General features: G+C 39.4%; 1 protein-coding gene across 4 annotated transcripts; it reads right to left on the reverse strand.

Annotated features, from left to right (window-relative positions):
* Positions 1-2,499: 2,499 nt before the first annotated feature.
* Positions 2,500-19,888, reverse strand: LOC148426557 (epithelial splicing regulatory protein 1-like). Of its 4 annotated transcripts, none has more exons than XM_088411872.1 (15): positions 19,578-19,888; positions 18,050-18,208; positions 17,857-17,973; positions 15,941-16,049; positions 15,497-15,628; positions 14,784-14,838; positions 14,576-14,683; positions 14,360-14,492; positions 14,227-14,269; positions 12,864-13,183; positions 11,445-11,669; positions 9,584-9,836; positions 7,544-7,724; positions 6,178-6,310; positions 2,500-4,822 (listed from the first exon to the last, which is right to left on the reverse strand). In XM_088411872.1, the coding sequence occupies exons 1-15, from the start codon at positions 19,707-19,709 to the stop codon at positions 4,688-4,690; spliced, it is 2,235 nt and encodes a 744-aa protein (XP_088267998.1). In that variant the 5' UTR covers positions 19,710-19,888; the 3' UTR covers positions 2,500-4,687. The 4 variants fall into 4 exon arrangements, with proteins under 4 accessions (XP_088267998.1, XP_088267999.1, XP_088267997.1 ...); XM_088411873.1 differs by having other exon boundaries at positions 9,596-9,836; positions 14,576-14,686; XM_088411871.1 differs by having other exon boundaries at positions 14,576-14,686.
* Positions 19,889-20,347: the final 459 nt, after the last annotated feature.

Genomic DNA, 20,347 nt, shown 5'->3' on the forward strand with positions numbered 1-20,347 from the left:
GTCCACTAGAGGGAGACAAACTTGCTGCGCTGACGGATAAGTAAACAAAACACGAATGTCCTCGTTTTTGCTACGCAGTTCAAAAGTAACTGACGTAACGCGGAATTGTACGGAAATACTTTTGCAAAAGCAACATCCACCCATCAATTTTCCGAGGCGCTTTTCACTCGGGTCTTTCACAATTAACAGTATACTGTGTTTTAATTCTGAAGATTGGATTCAAGTGAAAAAAAAAAAAAAAACCTTCCGCGTACTTTGATCTAACATAATTTACAACAAATGCACATTTTAAAATTCTTTGAAGCGGATTACTTCAATATTTTTCAGTTTATGTTTAATAGTTTCAGACTACGTGAAGCCTAACAAAAGTGAATATATACAGTATAAAGAAATAAATGAATACAGTGCTACATCACGACTTGGTCATTGCGCTTCACGCTATCACAGATTTTTATTTATGACAATAACTTTTTCTAAAAATAGAAATTTTATTAAAAAATAAATCACCATTTACTGCACAAATTTAATTTATAACCATATCTATTGCCGGTTTACCTTGCTGTTTTTCTTGATATTTTTCTTCTTTCTAAGTTGGATCAAACCAAATAAAAAAAACAGATTTTCTGTATGTATTTTTTAAGAAATTAAACTTAAAAAAGGAACTAAAACTACGATTAAAAAAAAAAAAAGAAAACCGCTAATTTCATTTTTTCATGAGAACTGGAGAACTGCATGGAATAGACAATATAAATATTTAACTGTAGGTCTATCTAACACTGTCCTTTTTTTTTTTCCCACGGTCAAACATTTACCTATTGTTTGCTGCCATAGCATCTAAATGTCTAATTGAGCTTGCGGTCAAGTCATTATACTGCCATCTGCTTTTTCGCAGAATAAGCGCCTTCAACGCCTTCTTTCTCGTCAACATCCCCATCAATGATACGAGCATGCAATTTTAATGAGTAGTTTGTCACTTCACATCACGTCAGCCCATCAAGGTGACCCAAACGAAATCGCTTTGAAAAGAGCATGTGTGACATGGGAATGCGGATCGGCCTCGCCCTGCGTGCTTGTGTCGGTGTGTGTGTGTGTGTGTGCGTGTGTGCATGTGTGTGTGTGTGTAGTCTACCCGCCCAGTGTGGGAATGCTGCCATTAGGAAGAAGAATATCACAAATTTAAGCTGTCTGTCAGGTATGGCGACCAATGAGTCACACTGTGATGGCTGCGTTGTGAAAGTCAACCTATAGCAGGCTATTATTTGGAAAGCACGCCCACTGCAAAAGAATTAAAAGTGTTGTTTTTTTTTAATGTATTGGTTCTCTAACCTTTAACTCGATTCACCGCAGGAATCCCAAATGAATGCCACAGGCCATTCCTGATCAGGGAGTTAAACGTACCTTAATAACCGCTCACCACAATGGTGACAGATGGCTCATGATGATGACAAATCTTGACTTTTTTTTTTTTTTGTTTTAGTACAAAAGCTCAAATTGAAACTGGGATCATGTGAATTTTAATCATTCTAATTCTTCTAACCCAGCCTTTCTCAAATAGTGGTGCGTGCAAATTGCAGTAAAATGAGGATTTTTTTTTTTCGTTTGTTATTAGTTCAGGCACTTTGATGCACTTGCTTTTTTCAGTTTTAGACTAAGCTGTAACTTGTATAAAAGCTGCTCAAAAGTAGATAACAATTGTTGAAATTTATAGTTTTTTCTTTTGTTAATGTTAAAATGATATAGTTTTAGGTATACAATTTTCATATATTTTATTTCTAGTGTGTGCGGTGAGGGGGGCTTTGCAAAATAAAATTGAGAAGCACTGCCTCAAACCCACCTCTATGACTTCAAGTCCAGAGTAGGGCTGAAACAAATGATTATATTATTAATTGATGAATCGGATTAAATTGGAATTACTGATTTGGGGAAAAAAAGCACAAATTTTAATGATTGCATTTTAAAGCAAATGTTTTATTTTGATTCAAAACAAACATAATCAGTCTGCTTTCATGCAGCACTATAGACATTGGAGAATAGTTCCTGTTGAAAAGCTGAAAGTCTAAGGTTTTTTTTTTATACAATTTAAAACAGGGATAGACCAATGATTTGCCAGATTAATTATCGGTGATAATTTTGAGGATTTAAAAGAAAAAGAAGGAAATAACTTCTTTTGAGGGTGATGGGAAAGTGGATGTGTTTAGATGCTTTTGATTATCCGCGCATCGGTGTTAAGTATGCGTCAGCATGAGTGTTTAAAGGGATCAAGCAGGCAGGGTGGGGTGCACGCCGATATTAAATTACAACAATGGCGAATCTTCCCTGAGGCACTGGGACATGCTTTTTTGTCTGCTTTCCGTCCTTCTCCCCCCTTTTCCTTTTCTTGCCATTCTTCTGGGTAAAAAAAAAACCCACTAGAAATAATGAGCGGATAATGCGAGGGAATTCCCACTCTGGCCTCCGGCCACCGTGTTGTCACCCCGTCGTCAATGATGCTAGTCAGAGTGGTGCAAATGGCATAAGACGTTTATTTTTCGGCAGGACCGTCCAGTCCTTGTAAATACGTACACAAAACGTGACTTTTAATGTATTCAATCTGCAGCTGGTTTGGTTATTCGGCGGGCTTTGATGGAGAAATGTCTAGTAAGATCTTGATTTTCAAGCTTTGCTCCGTAAGATGAGATCTTGACACAAGTCCTCGTGGAGAATGTAACCGTGCGCCACGGTTACAAAACAACTCGCCGATGAAAGGCACCACGCCATTGGCAACAAATCATGTAGGGCACATTCAAAATCAAATGAGCCATGGCGAACCAGAGTGGGCGGGCTAACTCCATTTTTATCATTTTCAGATAAGTGCGGACGCGACCAGAGAAAGGGCATGTCTTTTTCGACGCCTGTATGGTTGCGGTTCAGTTTTGACACGTAGGGGGCAGCGCTTTTTTTTTTAAGCTTGCCAGCATAAAGAGAATTACAAGTTGTGTATTTAACCAAAGATTGCAACGAGAACAATGCAAAAATGCTAGCATCCATGTTTTGGTCCTGTAGTTTTAAACATCTAAACAAGTTATCTGAATAAGTACTCATATGCATATATTTTTTATCCTCTGCAAAAAACACAGATTACTGCAGAACAGAGCTCACGGAATTATGACTCTGTATAGCTATGTTTTATTTTTTTTATTTTTTTTTACTAAATGTGTAAGTTCAAAACTGCAGTGCTGTTTTTCTTATTTAAAAAAAATGTTGCACATTTTTGACTTTTTTTTTCCCCACTAAAATGAATTGATGGCATTTGCATTCTGCTTTATTTGGGAGCCAAATGGAGTTAGCCCACTGTAGTTTTCCACAGCTTAAACATAAGTGATGCTTGACTCACAGTGTAACAAAAAGCCAGCCTACTAACATTCGGCCATGCTGTTAAAAAGTATCGATCAGCAGTGCATTGGTATCGGCTCCTGTGTAAACATCGGAAAGTTTGACTTCTTCATGCACTTTAGCTTGCGATACAATCAGCTTGGGTAAAAACATATCATGCGTATGAACAGAAACAGTAGCTATTAAAACAAGTGGGCGGGCCAAACTGAAAAGAAAAAAAAAAACGCTGACAATGATGTGGTGCGGTTTAACAAAATGTTTTTTTTTAAATGATTTATTGATATTCTATGAATGTATGGTTGGTCTCAGATTGTCACATTCAGGTTCATCTGTGAAATATGGTCGCAATTACAACAATATTCAAATTCAATGGAAATTTTACTGTACTGAACTGTTCTAATGGCAATTAGATTTCATACATTTTCTCAGAGAAAAAAATATGGCTATTGCTGTATTCCTAAAAGTAAACACCCTCAGAAAAAAAAATCTGAATGCTCTTTTATATCATATGACTCTCGTAAATAGCAACTTTTTTCTGGTCTTATTCTTTAATGATTTTGATTTTATTCATGTGACGTTTTAATAGCAACTTACTCTCATAAAATTGCAATTTTTTTCGTGCAATATTCTTTGCAAAGTGTCAATTTTTTTTTTTAGTGGTAAACTTTGAATTAAAAACATCTAATCTCATAGCATTGACAAAAACACATTACGCCTTTATTCTCATATCTACTCTCCCAAAATAGAAAAATAAAACCTTTTTTATTTATATATAAATATATTAATATAAAAGGCAAATTTCCATTTTTTTCCTTTTCACAAAAGTCTGACGGTGACAAAACTGACAAGTTCATGATCGAGGATAAGCAGCTAAAGAAAATGTGTATATGTATATATATACATCTGTATCAAGAGTTGAGTACTCATTCGGGTATTGGTGTTAAAGTGGGGCTATTGAACGGCCTTAGCGGCATATTTTTTTCATTTTCAGCGTGGCCCAAACGTTGCTTTGTAAAAACACATAGTCCTCTCATTCAACACACACTCACACACATTTTCTCTCTTCACAGAGAAGCGTGAAACATTGAAGCTCTCTTGCTGCAAAGTTCCTCTTTACTACTTTGGCCTGGCAAATATATCATAGCGATTATACAAATAACGCATTAAAAAATCTCTACAAGCGTTCTTAAAAGATAAACATTGTGCAATACAAGACAAATTGCTTTCTCTGGCTACAATGTATACAAAAGAGTTCTAATCATGGCTGTTTTGGAAGATATAAATAAGACTACGTTGAAAAAGCTAAGGATGAGGCCTAGAGCAGACTCATGTCCAAGTAGTGGCCGGACGGCTTGCTCATCAAGCTGGGGAGGGACACCACGGGGGGCTCGCCTCCGCCCGGCTGGCCCATCAGGCTGCCGCTCAGGACGGAGACCGGCTCCACGGCAGTCTGGACGTTTGGGACGACACCAATGAGGAAGCGCTCTGGTGAGTTTAGGCGCACCGTCAATGAATGAAGCCGGCGACTGAATTGCTGATGCGGCGTTTGCTAATGCTTTTCTTTGCTTCGGATGTTTACGTTTAGTATCCTATTGCTTTTGACTTGACCTGAGACCGCGGTTCAGCCCGCCTCGAACCTATTCCTTCCAAACACGTTTTGCTTTTTATTGTTTTTTTTTTTCCCCTTCGTTCCCTTCGACGGGTGACGTGTCAAGTAAAAATGTCAAAAGGTCAAATGTTTTCAGCGGGCCGCCTTCTCCACTTCCTCAAACATTTCACACTCGATATATTGATAGTGTTATCAATCGAATAATCTGCTAAAATTTCAATTAGCACCTAAATATAAAGCAATGTTTCCCTATTACTGTTTATTAACCAATTACGCTGTGTTTAGGATCATTTATTAAAAAAATAATCGACTACACAACAATCAAGCAATGTCACATGAGTGGGGTTGATATTGTCAATCGTTTTGAAACTGATTGACTTAGCGATTCGGTCGTTGATAATCAGTCTGCTCTCATGAAAGACGAAAGAAATCAAAGAACAATTACTGCCCAGAGGGTGAAAACACAAGATTAGACCATATTCATTTCACTATTAGCTCGAAATGATTACTTAATTATTAAAATAGTTGTTGATGAATTTGATACATTTCTTAATTATGACGGTTCAGATTACATCCATGTCATATGTGAGCCATTGGAATTTAATTTGATTTGTCGTGCATAGTAAATTGTCCATCATAATATTAAAGGAAGAAATCTTGCGATTCGATTACTTTTCAGAATAGTTCAGTCCTCTATATATTTATATCATAAATATGTACGTCTAGCCTAACTTTGACTGCTGTTGCACGCAAACATTTCCCACATAACGACCTGTAAATTCCCCCTGCCACGAGCCTTCAACTACTAAAAAAAAAAAAAAAAAAAAAAAATCCCACACCCACTCTTCAGGCTACAACGTCCCAGCCGGGGTCAAGAGCAAGCCGGAGCATCACCTGAGGCGGGCCGGGAAGACCGGGAGGGGGCGGGGTCGGGGGGTCGACCGCGCGGACCCCGAAATAAATACGCCGGCTCTTAGTTGTGAAGCATATTTCTACTTCTCTCCATTCTACGCCGACATGAGCTCTGCGAGTACAAGTCGAAGCAAGCGGCGGCGGCGAGCGGGCGGGCGAGCGAGAGCCACGGAGACAGGATAAACTCGTTTACCGGCCTCGCGGCAAAGTGTGACGACACGCGGCCTCCGCGCAGGGAAATTCGGATTAGGGTTCTGTCGGGTGGATGGCGCGGCTCGGTTTACCTGATAGCCCTGCACCGCGTTGATGAGGTCTTTGCTGTTGTAGGTCAGACCCGGCATGCGCATCAGGCCCCCGGGGGAGGAGAGGGCCGAGGGCGAGGGGAAGAAACCCACAGTGGTTGGAGAGCCGGGTGGGCTGCGGGGGTTAAAAAAAGAGGAAGGAAAAGGAGATGAAAGGTAATCGAAAGACGGGGCATTTATCGGCAAAGCACTAAAGGGGATGGCGACATTACAACGTTAACCTTCTTTCCGAGCGGCAGAAAGCCCACCCGCGGCTTCTAATGGCGTTGCGTTGACTTTTTAACGACCTTTGCTCCAGAAGGTCACGGCAGAAAAGACAAACGGCACGCCTTGCTTTGACAAGGTGGAGTGAGGCCGTAAATTGGAATGTAAATTTTGGAGGAATGCTGGACATCGATAAAAAAAATGGCCAGAGTTTATTGACTTAACTGTAGTGAGCATCTGATTGATGCAAAGTCCTTTGTACACGGTAAATTTGTAGAGCACTTTTGACACGTACATCGGGGGGTTCATAAAAATATAAGGAAAGCCAAAAGACTATTTGTTTTCCAGAATATTTTACAGATCTCGTCACAAATCCGTGATAAGAGTGAAGCCGCAATAGCTGAAGTGAGATGTAGCCAGCTAGGGACTCTTAAAAAAAAATAAAAAATACACTACATTATTTTTACAAGTACATTTTTTAAGTCCATCAAACCTTTACAAAAATGCTTTTAAGTATATTACTTTGATTAACATCAATTAAATTTACAATTGTCCAGACTAAATCCCGGGACTTGTTTGGTCCAGAACATCAGCAAACAGACAAAAATGTAGCTGATGTTTTCCAAAATAAAAGCATATTTGTAAATGTTTCATTTTGATTCAACGCAGTGATAATCTATCAGTTTCATGAAGGAATGAAGAAATCTGATCAAACGAAGCGCTGAGAGGCTGAAATCACTGACAATAATAACTGATTATTTTGATTATGTATTAGTTGTTGATTGGTTCATAGAATTGTAATAATTGTTACAACTAAGGTTGCATCCTGCCCTAGCCACAAATGCTTTCATTAGTAGACAGCCATGAAAGTGTGCGATGTGACAGAATTAACTATTAACTCATTCACTGCCAAGGACGAATATACGCGTCAGTCCATTTTTAGGTCTGCGATCCATTTAAGATCTGCGTTGTCTTGGTTACAGTAAATGTTCCCAAACCTATGAATCTCAATTGACATGTAACCTTATTATTTCGTGGCAGGTTGAAAAGCAAACTTGTGGCAGTATATAAAACCTCTGCGTCCATTACTGTGGAGGCCATCAAATGACTATATCTAGTAAACTAGTCAAACTAAGCTGCTTACCTGGGATAGTAGGTTGTGTAGCTCATATATAGCTGCGCCGAGGATGGATAGTAGGCATGCCCCGGGGGTAGGGGGCGAGGACCTAGCAACACCTGACCAAGCGGAGGGTAGAGGGCGGCGGCGGCCTCGGTAGGCAGGACGGGTTGGGTGGGGGTGAACGAGTAGGATGGCGGAGATAAACCTGGCGCATAGACAACAGAAACAAAAGACGTCATGCCGCTTGAAGTGTGTCAACACAAGGACATGATTGTGCCATGTGTTCACACTTCAGGAGAGGCACTCATGCACGCTTGCAAACAATGACCACGTTCACTTCACTGGACACAGACTGGAAGTTGTACAGTATGTGTAGACACAATGTGTCCCCTAATGAAGTTGGCAAAAGCTAAAGTGCTTGTTCTTTTTTCAATCTTATTTAGGCTCCGAATTAGTTTAAAGGTGAAGTGGGTGGCCATGGTTTGCAATTTTTTTGCCTACTTAGAATTACTTTGGCTCTACTTTCCCAAACCAGGCAGAGTCTAAAAGGGGGAACATTCACGATCTGTGACCATCTTGGCAAAATGTGTTACAGTTGCAAACACGTTATACAAACATTATTGCAGTTTATTATTGATCTAAACTTTCCCGCGTAATATATGGTTATATTGGGTGACCAGACATGTCGTTTTAATCGATTTTCAGCCTTGTTTACACTCCGGATAACTTTTTCATCTCGGTTTTACGTAGGTCACATCTCGAGGTCCAGGTTTTGGTTTTTTTTTTCCCTTTGGTTTAGTTTTTTTGCCAGCAAGCCAAAAGGTTGAACGAGGCGTATGTCAATCACAAGGTTTTCATAGCAATGTATAGGATAAACTAATTACAAATCCATTTAATCTTACTTTCACATCATACATTTAATGATTAATAGCTCATCAGAACAGCAAAAGAAAATTATTTGCTCACACACTTGAGTGGAGACGCATTGAATGACCCCTCACACTGTAGCGCATCTCAAAGTCGATAGAAATACAAATATAAATGCACCAAACAGCAATAACTAGGCCATAAGCACATTGTGAGGTCTTTGTGGAAACATTTCACTATTTATTTGGCAGACCAAAATCAGAAAAGCTGCATGTCAACTCAAGTTGGAGGTGCATGGGAAGCACATTTTACTACACTTTCACAACACCGGGACCAATCTAAAACGGTTGGCTCATCGTGGGTGCATTGGCCAGTTTAACATAGTTAATCTGTCATATACAAAATAGCCTTTAGGACTTGCTAAAGTAATAACACAACTATTGCTCGCAAGATTGACTCGTGATTAAATGTATTTAAAGATCAGAATTAGTTGCGTGTTTCATTTTCAGCAAACTTGCTGTGTCCCAGCTTTTAGTTGTGAAAATCTGGTCACCCTCAGTTATATAGAATAGGATCACACTATTTGGCATTTATAGGCAGTCATAAAAGTTAAGACTTGTCCTAACATGGCCTCCATTCTGCGTCGTATCCTGTTCACCTGTGTGATCATTAACGCATCAATAATTAACGGGTGTGAAAGACTTCTAAAACAAGTTCATTTTTGTCATCTGTCAAGTCTGATTCTAAGCCCCGCCTACTTGAATTAATTAAGCAAGCACAATAGGTGTGCCACTATACTGTACGACCAAGACTAACTGGTACGACTGGAGACTTAAGACGCAAGATCTTTGCCACATTTTGACCCCTCCTTTTTTGTGCAACCATTAATAACCATTGGTAGAAAAAAAAAGAGAAAGGGAGCGTAACCAACATGCTTCTGGCGTGAACTACGAGATAGACTCAGATTAGAATGAGTGGGGTCCAAATTGAAGATTAAAACATTTGGCATGCAGACTTGGGATTTAATCACACTAAGTCATGAAGAGGCACCACACACAGTTGTGAATCTCCTGGTTAGACCAGTATGTCCTGTCCACATTTAGAGATTGGAGAAAACCCAGCAACAATGCCCCCCCCCAGCAGGAGCCCACCTACCCCCGCAGGCCCAAAGCACCCCCAGCTCCCAGCAGCACTTACGTCTGGACTTACATGGCGGCGGGCTGAGCCCTGTCCCACTCCTGTTGCGGCTGTGTGTGTGTGTGTGCGTGTGTGAGAGCGAGCCTCCCATCAGCACCAGGCCCATCTCCTCTGCGCTGCAGGGGAACACCTCCACGTAGCGGCTGTTGGGCCCGTGTTGGCAGGACATCACGTGCTTGTGGAGCTGCTGGGAGGCCGAAAGCGCTCGCTCTGCCGACGTCATTTGGATAAAGCAGTCGCCTGACGGACGACCCTAGAAACATATGCGGAAATGACAAAAAATGCATAAATCAGATTATACTGTAAATCGTGACTATTCCTCGTTCCAGCAGTGCTTTCACTTCTGTGTTAGTCTGTGCTGTTACTGTGCTGTACTGCTACTAATTATTTCCTGTGGTTGGGTTTGCGATTTTATTTTTACTCAGGGGTGTCAAACTCATTTTAGCTTGCACGTGGGAAAATCTATTCCCAAGTGGGCCGGACCGATAAAATCATGGTATATATTTATATTACTTTAAAACACAAATTCATATTTATTATTCTTTTTTTTTTAATCCTGCCTAAAATAGTACAAGCACAACATCATTAGTAATCATAAAACTTTAACATTACTATTTTTCATATATTGAAAAAATTTCAGCTCGTTTTTATACTTTCCAAAACCATTCCGTGGGCTGAATTAAACTCATTTGCTGTATGTTTGACACCCCTGGTTTACATAACAGTATATGTGTAAAATGTGTGGCTAAAAACAAAATAAAAGTAAGACTTTCCTTATTTAGGCCTTTTCAGCTGTAAAAAGTTGATGTTTTGTCTATGATTTATTTACGTATACTAGAAATTGTACTAGAAAAGTACAATTTACCTTTAAAAATATTTTTTGTCTCGTATAGTCGAGTGAAAATGACATCACAGCTCAGCTTGTGAACGTCACATGACCCAGAAAACAGGTGAGCCGTGATTGGTCGATGTGTTTTAAAGGTACTAATTTTGCATAAAAATAATATAAACGTGTTTATTAATAATAATAATAATAATAGTGGTAATAATACAAGCTACAAAAAAAATACTAAACAGCATTTTTAGCAATAAAACATTAATACAGTATTAAGTTGATAAAAACATGTGCAATAACCACCTTTAAGACCCATTTTTGTCACACGCTGTTGAATGAAAATAACATGTGCTGAAGTCTCAGGTAATGACCACTTACAGCTCACCTGTTTTCTGTGATTGGTGATGTGACATTCACAAGGTGAGCCGTGATTGGTTGCTCTCTAAGCCCTTAGCATGGGATTTAATTTTCAGTTCGCAGCAAAAGAGAAAATTGTATACATGAAAAAAAATTGGGTTATCAAATTGATTACAGACAAAATATTAACTTTCTACTGTTTCTACTGTTAATGTGGAGTGTGCAGATTAATATACATGGTGTTCTCAATAGTCCAAATTTTAAAGCACAGAGTAAATTGACTTTAAATGTTGGTTGTTAAATAGTTTTACCCCATCGCTAGCATCAAACATAATTAAACTTTTCATTTTCATCATATAATAAAAACACACCTTTCACATGTATTTATGATACATTTGAACACACACAAAAACGTAAGAACTAAATTTATATGTCTTATAAAATCTGCCTTGGAGAGTTGGGGTCTGGCAAGGTGACGTGACGTTGGCGAGAGCTTTGTGAGTATCTGGCCGTGAGCTGTGGCCTACAACAGCTTCTATGTGAGTGTCCAAAACGAGTTTCTGTGTTTTATTGCTTTCCTACCATTCAAGTATAAACAAAACAGGTCTCATTTGGCCAAAACCGGTCTCACATATGAAGGCCCTCCGTTGTGGGAGTTCCTGCATGTACCTGCTGATTTAGGACCATGTGCACGCCATGTGGTCGGACATCGTGGGTGAACTCGCCCAAGAAGTTGAGGATGTCCTCTATGCTGGCCGAATAGGGCAAGCCCCGCAGCCTCAGGCAGTCCCTCACGATGATGGGAGGGGGTAGGAGAGACACGGCAGGCAACACTGACAGCAAGGGGGCGGGGGCCACGGGGATCAGCGGGGCAGATGAGTAGCGGTTTAACACCTACAACACAAATTGCTCTAGTTACTAGACTTGCTTCGATTGGTCCTAAACTGCCAAAGGGTGATACAATAGAATCAGGATATTTCCCCAGAATTCTTTATATATATGTTTATAGTTTGGTGGCAACATTACACCTTTTATTTGCACGAGTCTGACCGTTCATGTTAAACCATGGCAAAATTCTTCATTGTTTATATACATAACTATCAATGCTCTATAAACATACAAGTGCAGAAAAGTGATGAAAATAGACATACTGCCAAATCTTGTGATCACATTTTTTATATAGTTTTTAAACACAGATCAACAATCGTGATTGGCCCCAAAAATCCTGATCGTGTAAAGTCTATAATGAACACAAATTTTGCCGTAAAGTCATGTGGAGGGCCCTGGCCACTTCCTATGGAGGATGATGTAAGTCATAAATACCGTTATTGCACCACCTTTACGCATCTGCGTCTTTGGCGGGAAATAGAGTCGAGTGATGACGTAAATCTCCAGTTTATGCTTGCTACACACAAACATGGATCCGAAGGATTTGGCAAATCTCCACTTTGGCCGGAGTTTTTGAGACCTTTGATATTGATGGAGGAAAAAAAAATAAAAAAAGAAAAGCCCTGGTGCGTATAGCAGATAGGGCAAACCAGAGGCATTTACCGGTTGTTTGCAAGAACCAAGGCTATGTGTAGACTATGCCTAAGTTGGTCACGCCATTTCAAACTTTGACTTGATGTCCCTATCTGAGTGAAATTTCAGCTCCTTAGTGTCTTCCTGCATTGCTTTCCTTTTGATGCCTGTGATCTAAAGATCAAAGGATTGACTAAAATACTGGGTATAAGGGACGAATAAGCAAGGACCTGGCTTGTAGCCAACAGGATCTTAGTATGTTTGCACTTCTCGAGATGACCAATAAAATGGTTCTCATGTGCATATAATGTGTGTGTTTGTCAGTCCAGGCAGAGAAATCTGCTTGTATTCATCTAGCAGGGATGTGAGGCAGAATGAAAAGAGGGCAAAGGAGAACTTACTGCAGTTACTGTGTAAAGGTAAACATGGTCCATGCTGCTATGTAGTACCCCACCTATTTGTCCTACTTTAGTGCTTCTCGAACATAATTAAAGAGGGGGGAAAAGTCGCACTCCGACATGCAAAAAGATCAGTTTGTGGCAGCTAAAAAATGTACATTCAAAATACCTGCTGGACCTCTGCTGCTGTGCTCCTGAATAACTCAATATATCTTCTTCCAAGTATCTCCTTGTGTTTCCTGAGCGCACACTGAGCATGTTCATCGCAAGCAAACAGCACAAAAGCGTCGCCAGTGGGTCGACCATCCGGGTAGCGCACAAACAGGATGCCGTCCCTCCCTCCGCTGACTGGACACGTGTCTTTGAGTCCGTCCTCTGGCGAGAAGAAGGCGAGCACCTGCTCGTGCGTGGCCGTGAAAGGAAGACCTCGCATCCTGACGATGATTTGGTCCTCGCGGGATAAGAAAGTGGCTACTTCGTTGGATGTACCTGGAACAGAGATCGAGCAGAGGTTTGAAAAAAAAACAAAAAAACTGCGAGAAGATACAATCGTGAATGCTATTGCCTTCATTATGACACTAGTAGAACCTCAAAACTTTCAGTGATTAGAACATTTAAAGGTGCCACGTTGTAGAAAATTTATATATTGTTAGGTGAAGTAAAGTCAACAATTTTCTTACAATAATATGTTCTGTGGAGCAGTCGGGCGCAGCCATTTTGCCACTTAATGTTGACTGAAAATGACATAGTTGCTTAGTCAGGAAACAACCAATCACAACTCACCTGTTTTCTGACTGTTTATGTGACGTTCGCAAGCTGAGCTTTGATTGGTCATTATTTGAGCATGGTTCACCTATTTTTTGAGTTTTGTCACATCGTGTGAAAGCTGGGCTGTCACTGGTTGTTGCTTGAACGCAGCTCAGCTGTTTTCTCTGTCTGGTCATGTGATGTTTGCAAACTGAGCTGTGATTGATTGTTACTGTAGCACGGCTCACACATTTTGTTGGTCTGGTCATGTATTGTTTGCAAGCTGAGCTTTGATTGGTCACTACTTGAACACTGAGGAACTGTGATGCCATTTTCAGTCAACAGTAATTGGCAAAATGGCCACCTTCTGAGCCGGATAAAAAAGAATAGATTTTGCTGCTTAAGTGACATTCCACCAAACCCAATATTAAAGAATGCCATCTTCAAACTAGCGGACATAGAACGTATTGGGTTTTTTTTTTGTTTGTTTGTTTTTTGTTTTTTAACTCTGGAGTGTCTGCCCTCCCATAAAGTGTAAAATAAACCAAGAAGTAGTCGAGGAGGGCATGAGCACGCAAATTAGAGGGGCTTCCAAATGAGTCAGGTGGGCATTCATTTGTGTTGATGAAAATAGTGGTCAATGTATTTTTGTGAAGTTTCATTCAAAAAAAAAAAAAACTATTGAAAATTCGAATTAGGACACCAGCAGAATTCATTGATGATAAAGAATGAGTTATGCATTTCACGCAAAGGCTTCCATCATGACAAGAGGCGGTTGGTCTTACCTCCTGCTATCTTCAGGAAGTCTTCTCCAGTTGCCTTGTAAACCTGCAATAAAAAGTAGTCCATTATAGAATTACACCATAAGTGGTCCGTGAAGTGGTTTGCTTAAGGTATATAGGTGTGTCAAACATTTACCTCGATGTATCTGTTGCCCATATGATGCTTATGTCTTTGCAGCGCCAAGTCTCGATGCTCTTCGCTGACAAAACGAACGAGGGCCTCGCCGTTCCTCCTTCCCTGAGCGTTCAGGCACAATGCAGCCCCTCCTCTGCGTGACACCATGTAACATCCTGTCAAACGTGTTTTCACACGTGCTTTAGGCTTTCCTTGCATTTCAGGTAACACACTCACTTGGCAATATTTAGTCCGCTGAAGAATCGGGCAATGTCCTGATCAGAGGACTGCCATGGCAACCCCCTGGCTCTGATGACTGTGCTGTCACTCACTTTCTCTGTTTTACTGCTGCAAACAAACATTCAAGGTGAAATGCTTGTGTTTCATGAGTGACTTTTAGTAGAGACTTAAAAAGGAATCGTAGACTGAAGTAAAGATTACTTACCACGTACCCGTCTCAAACTTCTCATTAACTCTTTCCGGGTTTGAGAAAGTGTGGCCTGCAATTAAGAAGTCCCTTTTCAAATCATAGTGACCAAAGTGAATCGAAAGATCGTATAGGTAATTTCCTAAAAAAGAATTATGGCTAATCAAAGCTGTTTGTTAACTATACAATCACGTGGAACCTCCACAAAATGGGGAAAAAAAAATCAGCTTTTACAAAAGAATGTAAAGACACTGAAGGTATGAAGTCCTAAAAGGCTCTGTTGTGATTAAAGGCTATATAAATAAATATGACTTGGCTATAACATAATGTAGCTATATTTTTTTGCATGGTCCAATCAATTTGCTCTTAATTTTACAAGAAAGAAGCCCTGTTTCAATCACATTACAAAGCATTAAATTAAATTTGCTGATACCTGCACAAACCCTGTTAAGATGTCACGTACCCCCCTGAAGTGCCTTCTCAGACTACCAGTGTCATTACAATTTTCTTCTGGTTTAATCACGCACAAATACACTCAGAGCTAAATATAATTCAACATGTTGACAAACTAATTTTGTATTTAAAAACACTGCACTCTACCTTGTAAATGAACGGACTAAAACATTTGTGTGACATTTGTCTACTGAAGTGCTAAAAAGCGCTATGTTCCACTGAAACAAATGGAATCATAGAACCTTTTATATTAATTAGTGCATTAGTGTAGCACTCACATAGTGGCTCGGCAAGCAGGCTAAGTACAATTTTAGCCATTATCTGGACTTGCTGCACTGCTACTTGCGGAGGCAATGTGGCTGATGGATCCAGTGTACCCAAAGCAGGTGCTTCCATTGGTATGCTTAAAGCTGAACATGACGTCAGTTAAGAAAGCAAATGATTAGCATAATGATAATGTTGTGAGGACAGAAGAAAGTAAAACTGACAGAGTTAGAAAAAAAGAGGCTGCAGGATTTAATAGTTTCCTGTTCCAGAGGGTGTGTGAAAGGCTTGCCCTGCTAGTTAAACAAACACTTTAACCGGGTACTCAACAAGGTGCTGGTTATTTGCATTTGAAAATGTGAATTAATGATGCATGCACCTCATGGCTCAGTTGTAGCATTTGTGCTCATGTCATAAGAAACTGAAAAAAAAAAAGAAAACTGTTTTGTAATGGATACACTCTGCCATGGTGTTTACATCTAAGCTTCTGAGGTCAGAGGGGAAGTGCGTCTTGAACTCTTTACGAAGGTCAAAGAAGGAGTAGAAACAGTCGGGCACCAGGATGTTCTAGAGGGCGAAAGACATGAGTTGATAACATATATTCATTTTTTTTATATCCGGATTCTGAACAAATCGCTCACACATTAATCTGCCTCATCACCAGTCACTTTACCCCACACATGCATACACCTTACCAATCCGGCACAGTGCAGGAAAGCTGCTAAATACATAATATTTTGCACTACTTGATATTTTGCACTATCATGCTGATATGTAAACAGTTTCTTCCACTCCATCTACACCATAATATGCTCAGAATGTAAGCATATTCATTTATTAGTGGTTCATTATAACTGCTCTTATTACTCTTACTGATTCTTTTATTTTGTTTTATTGCCTACTTTATTATATGCTTGATTGTGGAATGTAGTCTGCTCAGGGAAGTGAACAGAATAAGAATTTCATTGTGAAGTATTACTATGCATGTGACAATAAAACTCTTAAATCTTGAATCTTGAAGAATTCTAGCTTTTGCTTAGCCTTTCTGGCAGTGTGTTTCCAAGGTGGGACCCCAAGGTCTATAGTGTCAACTGATTATCAGTTTTCCAAACAATCCGAAAGACATCTCACACATTTTTAGAAATACTCATTCAATGCACCAAACAGCAATGACTAGTCTGTGAGCAGATTGCCTGCAATATTGATTTGACAAACCAAAATCCGAACAGCCACATGTCAATACAAGTTGCAGGGGCAGGGATACAAACTGGCACAACACCTCGACCAAGCACAATAGATTGGATCATGATGAGTGTGTTGAACAGTATAACCCTGTTGCATAACTAGATAGATAGCATATAGTATTAGCGAAGTATAAACTAAAACAAACTGGTCACCAGATCGACCATCGATTTAATTGGCCATAGATATTTCCTGGTGAGAATTCATTGCATATATTTCATTTTCAACAAATTCTCTGTCCCTGTTTTTAATAATGAAACAAAAATAATTGCGTAAGGAATGTGCGCACCCTAACTAAGTGAGAGTTTAGCAGTGTCAAGAAAGATCGACGTAAGTGTTGGAAGATCTCTGTAGTGGCAGCTTTTTGTAGTAGTGAGTGACTGGGAGTGTCATGGTATCTGTTGCAGTCCTAGAAGTTAAATTCTGAGCTTGTGTAGGAGAAAGATGTGCAATCACAAGAGGTGTGCTACTTGTGGTAAATGGCCAGGGTGTCACCACACAGAACACCTCCCACAACCACAGCACAACAAAACAACAGCACAACCAAGACAAAACCAACCATTGAGCAAAACATACAAGTAACTGCTAATAAATTTGAAACATCAAAAATTCTTAACATTATGAATGACAAACGAGTAAGGAAAATATCTGAAATCATAACATAACATATGTCATTCCAGGAAATGCTGTTGTGATGACCAAGGGGGACCATTCAGGCTAGGACCACCCCAGGTCAGCTAATGTAGATTATTGCCTCGCATTTCTCCTCCAGTTTTTTTTTTTTTCCACAATCTGTAGCAATAATGTTTTCAAGTTAACTTGACTTATATTTAGTGTCAACCTTATAACAAAAATTTGGAGTCTTGCAAGTCAGCAGTTTTCTGCTCGTCATAAGACGTGGGAAAATGTTGGCAGTGACACTTTGTGCTAAAATGTGGTATGTGTATGGGTGTGTTGCAGTCATCAAGTCATCTTAAGAACATCTCCGCTGAGCCACTTCAACAAGGAACAGCGCGCCGACACAACAATTCATTTGAAGCCGCGTGTATGCGAAAAAAGTTTTCAGCAGAAAGGAGTGAGCGAGTGAACATCCGCCCTTGCTGCGGGGCGTTCACCTACCCAGCCTGCTTACCTTGCTGGCGGCCTCGGGGTGAATCACTTGACGGATGTGGAGCTGCCCGTCGGTACATAAACACACTGACGTGCCTGCACCTGCGCTGTTCACCTCATTCGTCAGTTGGAGATGAAACTGTAGAGAAAGAAACCAAGTGCAGCGTTTTAAAGAAAATGACTTTACATTGCAAAATGGATTGTCACTGTATTACCGTATTTAATGCAGTCTCAAAGCTCTTTGCTGTAAAGATGCAATCTGCCCCGGATGCATTTTCTTCTTCCACGAGTTCCTCCACCACATCTTCCTCCTTTTTTTCATCCGTCAGGTCTGACACTTCAGGCTTAATCAGGAGCTCATTCACCTTGCCCAACTTCATTAAAAACAAACAAAAAAAGTTACACTATTTAAAAAAAAAAAGGCAAAAATGTTCATTGAACTAAGAATTCAAGGCTCACAAAATGGTAAAACTTTATGTTGGGCAATGCAACAAAATATTCTACGGTTTTATTTGTGAATAGTTTCTTCCCATAATTTCAACAAAGAAATCACATGCACCGTATTTTCGGACTACAACTTGCACCGGTATATAAGACGCAGCAGCAAAAATTGACCATGCCAAAAAAAAAAAAAAAAAAAAAATTGTCACAAATAAGCCGCACCAGACTATAGACTATAGGTATATTTACACAGAAGTTTTGTAATGTATTTAATAATATATAAACGTATGTATGTATGTATATTTTTTGGTGGCCCAAAAAAAACCCACTGTAGATAAGCCTATAAGGACTATAAACCTCAGGGCTCAAATCATGAGAAAACAGTGGTTTGTAGTCCTAAAATACAGTAATTGTGCCATGTAGTGTTCAGCAACTTGAAATAAATGAGCCAACTGTTCTGGCAAAAACACCTTCCTAGCTTTGTTGTGCTAACTAACAATGTTGCCATAATGGTCAATTCAAATTTTTATTCATTCACTCCCAAGTCTTTTTTACATGATTTTATAGTCCACACTTTCATAGTCACTCCCATGTAAATATTTACAGGCTTCTTTCTCTTATTTTGGTGTAAAGGGGGGTCTTAAAATAATTGACACTGAATAATGTTCCAATTTAAATTACTGCCCCCCAGCAAATGACGATCTCATACTTAAGTCAGTGAGTAATGACAATTACGTCAACAATTTGTTTAGCTTAAATGTTTATACTGTATAAGATTCACTTAAAAAATTAGCAGTCCTCAGTTGACTTCAGCAATCATAAATAATATTGATGTAAAGTATTATGTGGGACATGCAATTTGTATGAAAAAATACATTTTTTACACATAATACACAAATGGAAGTCACTTGGCTAAAATGTATCTATATTAAGTTGTAATGTGTGTGTAATGTCTGGTTGAATGGATAATTGGACAGAAAAAGTGACACAGGTAAGGTAAACAACTGTATAGTTACATTTGGTAGTTACAATTAGTCTTCAAACCATTTGTTTGATAACCTAATGTCATATTACTGTCACCACTAGTAGGGAAACATGTCAGGTTTGATAGGTTCACATGGAATGTGTACAATATGTCAGCGTGCCACTTACATTATGGTATCGATTTAATATGGAGATTGAATACTTCATACTGTTCAGACTCAAAATGAAAAAAATGAACACGACAGTATGAGCAGTACGAATTAATTTATCGAAAATAAACGACATTTGGACCCATGTGAATAAATACTTGGTGTTTACCTTTTTGTTGTTTACATCCACCTGCTGCCACACCAGCCTCTCAAGCTCCTTCTCGTCCGAGCCCAGGAGCTCCCCGCTGGCGCCAGATGTGGCGGCGGACAGCACCACCAGGTAGTCTACCTGCGCCGTCATTCGAGAGACCGTCGAAAGGAAAGAAATACTTCAGCCAACTCCACACTTCGATCCAAACGAACACTTTCGACACCTGAGCGCAAAAGGTAAGATCCGTGGATCCTTCGGATTTCGTCGGCGTACTTCAATTTTTTTCTTTTTTCTTTTTCCTTTTTTTTTTTTTTTTTACGTGAAGCCTCCCGAAGCCACCATCGCGGAGCAATGGCCGAGCGTCGTTTTTGTACTCAAGCGTTTACCTGGGGAGAGTCACGTGACTTATCTACCTGCCGCCTCTTCCCTCCTCCAGTGACGTGGCAGACGATGACACAAATAAGGTTTTATATACAGTATATATTATTATTATTATTATTATTATTATTATTATTATTATTATTATTATTATTATTATTATTATTATTATTATTATTGTTATTGTTGTTGTTGTTGTTGTTGTTGTTGTTGTTGTTTAATCTTTTGCAGCGTTATTGAATGGCCAGGTCGGGGTATTCGTGTATGTAAACATGTAAAATTTAATTAAAAGTAATACAGTATTTGTATTGTTTCAAATTAATATAACCGTAGTTTAATAGATAATTATTGTATGTATTAGTTACTGTAAATAATATAATAAATCAGCAAACCATTTGGAATTTGTTACA

Source organism: Hippichthys cyanospilos, chromosome 3, assembly GCF_059441005.1.
Source record: "Hippichthys cyanospilos isolate Australia breed blue-spotted pipefish chromosome 3, RoL_Hcya_1.0, whole genome shotgun sequence".
In the NCBI taxonomy this organism is placed as follows: Eukaryota; Metazoa; Chordata; class Actinopteri; order Syngnathiformes; family Syngnathidae; genus Hippichthys; species Hippichthys cyanospilos.